The sequence below is a fragment of the Mastomys coucha genome, unplaced genomic scaffold, assembly GCF_008632895.1.
Source record: "Mastomys coucha isolate ucsf_1 unplaced genomic scaffold, UCSF_Mcou_1 pScaffold20, whole genome shotgun sequence".
NCBI lineage: Eukaryota > Metazoa > Chordata > Mammalia > Rodentia > Muridae > Mastomys > Mastomys coucha.
In genome coordinates this window covers 1,689,608-1,701,524 of record NW_022196903.1, presented here as the reverse complement: position 1 = coordinate 1,701,524, position 11,917 = coordinate 1,689,608, and the positions used below count along the sequence as shown (strand labels likewise).

The following is an 11,917-nucleotide window of genomic DNA, read 5'->3' as shown; positions in this document are numbered from 1 at the left end:
GTCCATACCACAGCAAGGCCACTAGTTACTGATCATGGCTGTCCATACCACAGCAAGGCTCCTAGTTACTGATCCTAACTGTCCATACCACAGCAGGATCTGATGTTTATAATGAACAACAATTAAACTTTAAACACTCAAAAGGATTTCAAACCCATGTGGGCTGGACTTCTGATCCTTCCCTTTAGACTTCAATCACATGCCTTTCCAGGTATAAAAGCCATATCTGCAATAGCCAATTGCACCCCTTACCCCGCCTCCCAGTTACACTGTGCCATGCACCCCTTCCCCCTCCTCCCAATCACATGGTGCCATGCTACTCTGGTAGGGTGGAGAGGACAGTACTGTCACCACCTTTAGCTTTCACACAATAAGGCCACTCCGGAGCAGCGGGAGACACTTGAGGCACAGTTCTCTGTGGTGTGCCAGTGCTGTCTTGAGGCATTCTTTATAAACTACCCCTTACATAGGGAGAACCCAGCAGAAAGACATAAACCTAGTGAATGCATTCAAATCTTTAAACACAAGCTTCGTTTATAAATAAACATTACCAGGACTTTGCACTTTCAATGATTAAGAAGTTATTTCTACAGTTAGCGCTAGGATATAAACCATTGTTTATTAGAGAATAACATCTGTGTGTCTATGTGTGTGCATGTTTGTGTGCCGTGTGCGCAATGTATGTTGAGGTCAAGAGGTGACCTCATCTGTCATTCCTCAGGAAGCAATAACCTTATTTTATTTTAAAAATGGTCTTTCAGTGAACCTGGAGTTTTGATTCAGCTCTCTTGGTTGGACAGCAAGTGCCAGAGACGCTCTTATTTCCACTCCTTCTCCCAGCACTGGGATTATATATATATGCACCTTGTTGGCCATTGGTTTTTACCTCAGTGCTGTGAATGCTGAGGTCTTTATACTGAGTGGAGAACATTTTACCAACTGAGCCACTTCCCCAGCCCTGGGAATATTTTAATAGAGAATGATCATGAAAAAGAAAGGAACAGCTCAAAATAACATGAGTTTTGCTACAAGTCATGCAAGCAAGTTATGGGCTCACTACAATACTGCTCTTGTAGAGCATTCTTCCTTCTTTCCCAGCGCCACGACAGACTCATGCGAAACACAGAAATCCAAAGTCCTCCACTATGTGCACTTATGTGCACACATTCTTTTACATTTGCTAATAAGGAAGCGTTCACTTCACATGTATCTATCCACACATTCTGTGTATGGAACGCGAATGTAGGAGATTAGGAAAGTGATGTATATGGATCATGGTTATATTTGATGCCATGTTTTCTCCTTACTTAATTTTAGACAAAATGGCCATGGGATGTACAGGTAGGCCCCAAGATTAAAACCAGAACTGGAGGCAACACCTTACCTAAGTGAGTCTGTAATGCTAGAAACAGGCAGCCAGGTTTCTGATGCCAGAGCAACGTATCTACTCTAAGGGTGGGGACTAGGAGAAATGAACTATTATTTCTGATGCAGTTTACTAAGTGCACTTACTTATGACACTTTAAGACAATGCTTGGGGTTGCCTTTCTCTGGAGCTTTGTCATTTACACTGAGGCACATATGTTTGATACGAGCTAACATGACAGGTTCTTTTCCTCAATACTCATGGGAAGCAGTTTGAGCTTTGGAATCTCCAAGTCAGAGCAATAACTTAAGTCCTGCTTAGATTGTCAGCAACAAGAATGAGGCTAGACCAACCTTGGCTCAAGCCATCCTGACAGGATGTTTGCTTGACTTCCACATTCTCCATAGTGTCTCCTTTAGAGACTTCCCCGGGAGATGGTCTTCTCTCAAAGATGTTGTTGTTGTTGTTAACCTGGGTCCCATTTTGCTTTAGTAGTCTGAACACCTCAGCCTCCAAATCTCTAATCTAGAAAACAAAAATCCACTCATAAATTGGCTATCCTGCACTCCTCTGGGCAGAACTGCTTCACCATAGTGTCTGTGAGAACTTCACTCACCCGAACTTGCAGGCCTTGGACTTCAACCAGGTGAGCCTTTTCCACTTCCTCCAGCTTCTTTCTTTCTACTTCCTGTCTCTTGATGAAATCGAGCTCTCTAAAGAAGAAAATAAAAGGCTCAATTATAGAAAACTTTCAGTAAGTGCGGAAATGTGGCAACTCTTTCAGAAGTGCTCAAGTACACTGCAGGATAAACACTTGAGAGCTGTTTAAATAAATGGAACTCAAATATAGTTAGTGGGAAAGTTTATGGCAACAAATGAAAAGGCATCTTTAATGATTTAATCACAACTACAGAAAGTATTTTGATTTTTTTCAGCATGCTGTTCACCTAGCATGCCTGATGCGGAGTGTGCATGCTCATGGGCACAGGGAGTTAGGGCACCAATGGCTCTGTGGGGAATTTAATGGAGATAGCCTCCCGTCAACAGAAATAATTTTATATTTCCAATATTTAACAACAGGTGAAAGTAGATAGATCTGAAGAGTTACTTGCAGAGAGAAATCAGTAGAGGGCATAGCGACAACTGTCATACCTCCACAGGTAATACAGAAGAGGGGACACCCCTCCATTCTGAAAGCCAGTCTGGTCATTTCTTATACGGTATTGTTGGCAAAAACTTGCAATGGTAATGTATTGAGTTCATAATAACAAAGAGCAATCATTGCCTGTCAAATAATTTCTTATAGCTATTTGTTTCAGCTACTAAAGTATTACTTCTAAGACAGGAAGGAAACAAAATGACGTACACACGTACTTAGTTTCTGAGGCTTGTCACAGAAAACTACAAAAGGTGCTGATGTTTGGGCTAGTGAGTCAGGAATAACTCATGAAAATTCCTCTGGGCATGTTGGCTAATGTCAAAGCCCAGGAGGAGGAGGAGAAGATGCACAGCTCAGAAAAGAGCTGCTGAAATTTCATAGCAAGGTGTGGTGAGGGTCTGCCTGTCTGGTGACCTGGGGAGCCGTATTGCGAAGTCCAGCGAGTGGGGAGGTCTTGCAGGTCAGTGTCCACACTGCCTATAGAGTAGAGGCGGGGTATATGGTCACTGATTTTTTTTTTCCGAGACAGAGTTATTCTGTGTAGCCCTGGCTATTCTGGAACTCACTGTGTAGACCAGGCTGGCCTTGAACTTAGAAATCCTTCCGCCTCTGCCTCCCAAGTGTTGGGATTGAAGGCATGTGCCTCCACTGCCCAGCTATGGTCACTGATTAAAGACCACAGACAGAAGCCCAGCCAGGCTTCTCTGCATGAAGCATCCCAACTGTCAGTCAAGCATCGTGCCCAATGTCAGCCACACTCCTGGCTTCTAAATCATAGAGATGCTTTCCAAAAGAACCAACAAGTCTCAATGTTATCAGAAACGCAGGCAGAGTCAAATGACAACACCCAAAATGTTCTCAGGAGAAAAAGTTACTCCCTTAATCCATGATGGCTGTGATCTGAAAGGGACAGCCCAGTCTGTCCTTCCCACACCTCTGACTAGTGTAAACACATTGGGGACAAGTCTTCTTCTCACACGTCAGTGCTGTCGTTTGGATCATTAGAGAATGCTTACTTTTGTTGAAAATCTTTGATCAACTTCTTTGCTTTGTTGTACTTCTTTTCCAGGGCCTGGTACTGGCTTTGAGTCTCTTTGAGATGCTCGTTCACTGTGTGACATAATGTCTGAGCCTCAATCCAGTAGCTCTCCAACTTCAGCATCCTCTCTTTATTCTCTTCTATATTCTGCTGCAGTTGGCTCTTTTCCAGTTCCCACCTTACTTTCTCATTTTCTGCTGCTTGCAGCTGGAGAAAACAAATGTCAAGGCAAAAATAATTTGAGTATGTCTGTAGCTCCACACTATTACAGCTTTTTAAGATAAATCCTATTGTTATGTACAACCAGTCAGTCATCAAAACATCTCAAGAGGAGAAGAGCAACAGTTCTTTCCATATCCATAGAGGATAAAATGGGAGGCTTGAAAAGGGAAATGATTTGCTCAAGGTTGCCCATCTGATAAATGACAAAACACAAACCTGCCATGACCTCCCGTGAACTCTCTTTGCTAGCATGTAGTCTGAAATACTGCAAGCAGGAAACGGCGTCTAGCACATCACTGATTAGGTCCACTAAAAGTTGACTCATGTCGTTTGAAAGCATGTTAAATAAAGTGTAGGACAGTAAGTTGAAGATTAACTAAGAAGGCAGTCGGGGTGGGGAAGGAACAAGGAGCAGAAGCAAATGCACTAATGGTGAGGAAGGGATTTAACCTTTGGAATGTTTTCTTTAGCACATGGGCACGTGGTTCAGATTCTAGGCGTCTGCATTATCGCCTACACAGAGGAGCTCTCCCTGTGCTCTCCCTGCTCAGCATCCTTGCAACACCTCCTGGGCATAAGAATCATTTGATGCGAGTCAGCTCTTATTACTGTGCTTTTAACCCTTTGGAGGATGTTATTAGGTTCTTGATTTCAATTGACATGAACACAATATATTACAGGGAGTGTTATACATGTTTAGATCTTTACAAACCATAACTTATACTACATATAAAAAACAGGAAAAATAAAGGTATTAATTGTTGTCCAGTTAATTTAAATCCCTCCAATGGATCAGATAGACAGTTTTGTGTAGTTTCTGTCTCTGAAAATTATTAGAAACAGAGAGTGCAGTTTTTCCTGGGCCTCTTGGTTAAATTTGAGTCCAGGAAAGAGGAACCTAGTCCAGCATTGCTCTTAATACAGAAATCCCAGACTAAGTTTCAGATGAGGGTTTAAAATGCACTGACAACCACCTTTTCTTCACGCTGCTACTCTGTCTACCTTCTCTATTTACAAAGTTATCAATGTTCAAAATGACATTCCCATTTTATATAGCATTAACAAATGGAGATACACATTCACACAAATATACACATTTATATATCACAAGAATTGTTTTGTGAAAAATATTTTACTAAATACATGTGGACAAGAGGTTACAAAGTAAAAATTAATCCCAAACACTGAAATGAGAAGATATATTTAACATAGATAATAAACACATAACATGTGTGTATCATATACCAATCTAGGAAGAAAAATATAAAATAGTAAACTTTTCTAAATTAAATTTTTGTAGTCAAATGCCTAAGCTTGTCTATGAGAGCATTTATAAACACAGGGGGCTCTTTTCCCTATTTGTAACCAACAATTAATAAGATCTACTTTTTAAAGTCAAGAAACAGTTTTCAGATTAAAAAGGGTTTGTTTTTTACTGCCTCTTCAATTAATGTTTTATAGCAGTTGTTTAGGTACCAGCGCTGCTAGCTTAAAACTTAAAATTCACAGTGCGCGGCTGACACCATGAAGGATGTCGAAACATGTTTTGACTAAAGAGCTCCAGAGCATATTAGTCAAGAATGCCATTTAACCAAAGTAGCCAGCTAACTCATCTCCATTTAAAACACATGGAAAATCCAAGGCAAGTATTCGCTGTGAATCAGAAAACAGATCACTCAAGGTACGTAATAATTATACCTTAATCTTAAAAAGATTATGGAAGCAATACAGAATCATTTGAAAGTAACTGAAGATATTTTTAAGTCTCTGAAAATATACATTTGATAGAAATGAACAACAATAGTTAGAATTGTAGCTTGTACAAGAATTTGACAGTTTACTTTGATGTCTCACTATTTCATAGAGATTAAATAATATATTCTTTTATTAATATTTTTCTCTTCAACAAATTTCAATAATGTGAACTTGGTATTTCTCAAAATTCCCAGTAGCCCCTGAGTCTAAATCAATTATACAATGCAGAGAATGAGCTTATAATCTTTACTTCTCAGACACAGAAAGTGTTTTCTAAAAAGAAATTAATGTTCCACATTAAAACAATACATTGCTTCCAGTAAATTAGCTGAAACTTTTATAAGGTAAATGACAAAGGAGATTTGATATACCAGCTTGTACTTAAGAAATTAGCACACAGTTCAGATGCTTGAGCCATTAAAAATATTATTTTTTGAAGAAATTTCAGAGAGACTAAACAGTATAAATCTATGTAAAATACCAAGTGCCCTGTGGCCTTCTCTGGTTGTGTGCGGGTGTGCTCGGTCTCAAGGCAGGCCTCTGTACTCAATGTTGGAAATGAACCTCTCATGTAAATATGCTCTCAAGTGCACGGGAGCAAATCCGTTACTCCTAGGCTTCAAATTCCTCAGAGTATCTGAAGTTTAAAGAGTACAATTCAAACACCACGGAGCGGTGCTTACCTTGGTCTTCAATTTTTGAATCTCTGCTTCTGTAACTGCATGTTTGATTTGCAACTGAAAATTGAAAAGAAAAACATCTCAACTAAGAGTGTTTCTATATTTTTAAAGACTCAGCAGCGAGAAGACTATCTTATGACACGATAATAAAAAAAATAAAATAAAAAAAAATAATAAAAAGAAAACCAAAGCCCAGGAACCTGCTGCATTGCAGCAGGTTGTAATTACAAATGTCCAGCATGTAAAATGACTTAGTGGGTGCAAACTAATTAAACACAGGGTTTATGACCTAATATCCGATTAAGTTACCAGTTTAATTGCTAAGGGGCCAAAGAAAAGAAAACTCATTTCTTGGCCTCTGCGGCTCTTCCTTTATGATCTGAGTGTCCAGGAGCTGTTTCCTTGCTGAGGCTCGCCCACAGAATGGCTTGAACCAGCCAGTCAACAGGCCTGGCACAGAGTGAAGATTCAGTCCCTCATCCTGCAGAAAGGTGGCGCTGTGGCTCTGTGAGTCGCTCTCACATTCCGCAGAGCAGCTCTGCAGCAGAGGAAGGAGGGGACGCAGTGGCACAGAAATCTCCCGTTTATTTTCGTTTGTGTTCCTTTTTAACCAAAGGAAAGGTACAGATTCAAATTTCTGGCTTCCAAAAGATCTACTTGTATAAAGACTCCAATCCCCCAAAGCATTTTCTTTACAACACAATAGTCGTCTTTGCCATTCGTTTGCTTTACTCTCCTCCCCTCCACCACCCGACTGTTTTCAGGGGTCTTCAATGCGTCATTCATTTCTTTAAGGGCTAAACGCCCTTGAATTTAAGGAGAACAGTTTACAGGCTCACAATTTGTTCTCTGGATGGCTTTGATGGAAAGGATGTTTTTGAAATTCCCAATTCTCCCGGTTTTACAGGTCCAAACATGAATCTGTATTAGCGCGCGGAGGGTCTGGGGAGGGAGGCACTCTGCAAGCTAGCCCATGAACATTTCTGCTATGCAGCTGAGCGCAGCCACTAAGTGAGGCTTGTGGCACCCTGTTTCTTTTGGTTATATTGTATCCTTAGTTGGGTTGCCACAAAGTTACCGAAGACCATCATCTCCCCCTTTCCACACCCCCCCTTTTTTTTTTGTCCAAAGTAGTTTGGAATTAAGACTGTACCGAATCTGGGTTTCTTGGTTTTCTGCCATAATCTTAATCCGTCTCACTCAGATGATACCCAAAGTGTGAGTGTGCCAGGCAAGGAAACTACACCAAGCTTTCTCAGTGAAAATATTGGCAGAAGTCTTTTGGCACTCACCAGAAACCCTGGTCTATAAAGATCTTCCCGATGCCTACAAGGCTGCTCCTCCCCACCCCCAGGCTCAGTACTGAGAAGGCCCTCTAACTATGAACCCTCCTGAGTAAAATGCTCCAAAGCCTTCACGCTCCCAATGTGGAGAAACTGAGGCTCAGAGCAAAAGATCAACCTAACTGTACAACAAATCAACACTAAAGCTGGATTAGATCTTGGGTATCTAGGTTCTGATCTTGTGCCATGTCTCTAAAAAAAAAAAAAAAAAAGATGAACTTTATAAGCATATATTGAGGAGGGGCTCTAAGCAAGATGTTGTGAAGATCACAGCCCCCCCCCCAATAAACAGCCATGCTAACCGGCCTGTCAACAATAAAGCTACAAAAGGTCATAAGTACTTAGACACTGTGCAGTCTTTAATATACAACATGGAGATGTATATACAACCACAAGGATTTATTCTCCAGAGGTATTATATTGTTAGAGAATAAAGCAAATTCATATGCCTGGATGATTTTTTTCCCATCCACTACTAACAAAAATATCTACTCTAATGTATAAAACATAATAATCTGAAAAGCTAGCCTGCTCAAATTCATCATGTTTGCCATGTGCATATGCTATGCAGAAGGAATACTGCTTTGCCTCTCACCATACTTTCCTTCCATATAAAGCATACATCCTCATAGTTTATGGCATCCTTATTTTGACATTCAGTGAGATAATCTATGGAAAGCATTTAAAGCACAATGGCTGACTGAGAATTATTTACCCATAAATTCAGCCAGGACCAGGAAGAATGAGCCAAAGCAGCCAAATATGGTTTCTCCATTTCATTCAACAGCGTTAGATGATGCCTGCAAATCCGACACTCAGACAGCAGAGGCAGGGGGACTGCTTCAAATTCAAGGCCAGTCTGATCTACATAGCCAGTTAAGGTCAATCCAAGCTCCACAGTGGCACTCAGAAAAATGAAACTAAAAGTTTTAAGTGATCTACAAAGCCACAGCTGACATAAGAACACACCTGGCTCTATCCACGGGGTCGACTCTGCAGTAGGCACGGGGCTACCGGTGGGTGCCAGATGCCATTTTCTTGGGGATGAACCTGAGCAGAGTGAAGCCTCTTTGTGGGGCTCTAGACTTCTCTACTCACATCACCAGAGACCTCTGTAAGTTGCTTATCTGTACCTCAGTTTCCCAAATGAAAACTGGGGGGGTGGGACAGGAAGAGCTGCCAGTGTCATCCACATACTCCATTTGGGAGTTACTGAAAATAATGAGCCAGGCATATTTACCATGGTCAGTCTAGAAATTTGTGGCACAAATATATTCCCCTTACTGGCTACGTACTAATTCAGGACCCTAAACTGTAGTTCAACCTATCTCAAGCATCTTTTTCTGGTGGCTGTACATACTAAGTTAGTTTCCTGACCCATAGTCAAACCTATCGCAAGCAAGAATCTTTTCTTTATGGGTATACACCTTAGGTTAGTACCATGAACTGTGGACAAATCTAAAGAGGAATCCAAAATGGCCCACAAGGGTCTCTGTTTAGCCTGATGCTCTACTCTCATCAAAATGGGTAAGAGAAGGGGGCTCCTTAGCAGTGAGGTGACAACAACTGGCAAGAGCTTAATATTAGGAATGCCACCTAATCTTTCAGAGACAGGGACATGGAATGGAACATGTGTATCTGGACATCATTCAGAAGATAATGACAGTTCTAGTGTAAGGTTCTCTCAGCTGACACAAGGCCTGAGATTACAGATAGGTGATTATTTTAATCCTGGGTACAATGTACATTTCAATGGCTTCTTACATATCCATCACTATTAATAGAAAAGGTATTAAAACACACAAGATGAATTTTTTCAGCTTACACAGTAAAACACAAGTACACAAGACTTTAAATTGCCGAGCGAATAGTTAGCAAGGCCAGTTTGTAGAAATCACAGCCCATAGTTCTGCTAATGTGGAAGTTTTTACATTGGCAGGAACCTACATGCCTTCCTTCAGCCCCCTGTATTACTGTATTCAGCAAATGGCTCAGGGAGTAAGCAGAGCAGGTCCTGTTCATGTCAGTGCTCAGGTGACAGAGAGACTCAGAGACGTCACAAGGCATCCTGCAGTTTCTCCTGGGAGAGAACGAGGTGCAGGAGGAACCACCTCAGGCCTGACTTCCCAACTTCTGCTTTTTCTGCACTTCAGTTTCAGCTTGCCTAGCTGAAAGTGTTTCCCTGACTGCTAATATTTCTCATTCTGTTCTTATAAAAATCCTGAGGTACATGTGATGATCACTACCCTGAATGAGAAATCATGACTGACTGGCTAGGCTCTGAGAATCCTGACACAGAATGTAAACTGGCACACTATCGGCATCTGGCCTCATTAATAAAACCCAGGGATCCAAGGAGAAGGCTCAGTGCCTAACATGCTTGCATAGCAAGCATGAGGCCCTGGATGAAGAACTCCAGAACCTATGTAAAAGACCAAGAGTGGTCTGTGCATGTGACCTAGCACTGAGTAGGGTAGAAACAGGAGGCTCCTGGGGCTCACAGGCCAGTCAGCCTAGCCCAGGCTGGGAGCCTCAGATTCAGTGAGAACTCCTGTTTCAAACAATAAGGCAGAGAGCCAGAGGAAGGCACTATTGTGGACCTCAGACCTCCATAAGTGCATGGTGCATAAGTGAGTACTACCCCCAACATACACATACACATACATACACAGAAAATAAGCATAAAGTAGGAAAGAAATGTAGAATATATTCATTATTAAATTGGTATTTAGTTAATGACACTAGATGCTGGGTATCTCGTCACTGAGGCCATACGAACATTGGCAGAGTTCACCTTTAAAATGTGTCCTTATTACTTTCAGAGGCCAAGGTCATCAGGTGATATTACAGGTATGGACAAAGAGAACTTGTTCCTGCTTGACTTAATTAGCCTTTTTCTCCTATCACTACTAGGCCAGACTCTTGGTCTTTGTCATCTTTTGTATCCAAAGTAGCCAAGACTGGCTGGAGACACCTGCTTTACAAGGAAGAACCATGTGCTTTACCGAGTAATGAGGGAAATGAGGGAACTTGGCAAACGCAGCATGATTAGTAGAAGGTTGAGAGTGTGTTCCTCTCAGTGCTTCTCCAAACACAGGCCTGTGTCCTTAGCTGATGAGAACAAGCTCCACCATCTTCCCTGTCAACTGGAACATTCCAGCATCCACCCTGGGATTTCACCAGAGACAAATGGACAGTTCTGCATTTGTGAGCAGGAGGTCTTACTTCACACACTGTAGCTGTACTGCTGTATGTACATGGGCTCTGTTTATCACTTTTAGTAAGATGAGCATAGAGCATGTACATCTGTAACTGAATCAAAATGTCTACATATGACTACCAAAAAGGAGCAGGCAGAAACCTCACCAGCATCAGCTGCAACACTCTACTTAACCTGTGCAGGCATGGAAAATATTTCTGAACTGAAAAATATTATCTTTGCAGGAGAGTTTTAAGAGTATTCTAGAACCAAACATTTTCTAATCAGATAAGAGCAATGTCATCGGCTCTCATTGCACCAGGGCAGCAATGCCTGGTATTTGCACAGAACTCTGAGAGATGGTTTCTGCACTGTGTAGACTTTTGACTATCGTTTGTGCACTGGACTGAGGCCTGTTGTGTCCGCAGGGAGGTGGGCCCCACACAAGGAGCTGGAGGTGTTTTTGAAGATATATGATGTTATTAAAATGTAGCAGTGGCAAATCTTTGCCATTTTTTGTTCTAAGCTTCATAGATGGTGGTTCGTTTGTTTGTTTGTTTATTTATTATCAACAAAAGTGAGCTTTATTTTCAGGGAACTAAATATACAAAACAAGCTGGAATTAGCTGGTGGAGTCGTATCTCAACCTGGTCGGAAGGTGCCCACCAAGGGTAGCGACCAAAGTACAGGGCAAGCCTCTAACAAGGCCACTTGGAACTGATTCTCAGAATGTGGCTATTCATGATCAATGTGTTGGTTACATCTCACAGACTGTGATTACAGCTCCTTTAAAAATAAGTATCTGTTTACTACTAAGAGGTAACGACTCACTGCTCCCACTCGTCAATGAGACTTACACATAGATGGCTTTATTTATTCTCGAGATTATTTTTCACACTTAAATATCGCAATATTTTAGACTTCAGCTTTCCCTAACAACGAAAGCAGATTTGTTTTCTCTGGTACTAGCAGTCCTGGTTCCTAAGGCTGTGGTGGGGATACCTCACCCCTGTAAAGAGAGGATCCACTCTGATGCAGCCTCTCTACTCGCTACTTCCCACCACGAAGTCAGAACAACTTTCAATCCAAAGGGCAGAAACTAAAAAACAAATAAACAAACAAACTAAAACTCCCCAAAACAAAAAGCCAAACCA

At 41.4% G+C, this 11,917-nt stretch overlaps 1 protein-coding gene across 9 annotated transcripts in view; it reads right to left on the bottom strand.

Moving 5' to 3' along the window:
* The window catches only part of Ppp1r9a (protein phosphatase 1 regulatory subunit 9A), a 284,536-nt gene that overhangs the window by 50,557 nt on the left and 222,062 nt on the right, over nt 1-11,917 (bottom strand). For all 9 annotated transcript variants that reach the window (XM_031381103.1, XM_031381106.1, XM_031381109.1 and 6 more), the window contains 4 exons: nt 6,225-6,278; nt 3,542-3,771; nt 1,983-2,079; nt 1,720-1,891 (listed from right to left, as the gene is read on the bottom strand). In XM_031381103.1, the coding sequence (XP_031236963.1) occupies nt 1,720-1,891; nt 1,983-2,079; nt 3,542-3,771; nt 6,225-6,278 (553 nt within the window). The remainder of the gene's footprint in view (nt 1-1,719; nt 1,892-1,982; nt 2,080-3,541; nt 3,772-6,224; nt 6,279-11,917) is intronic.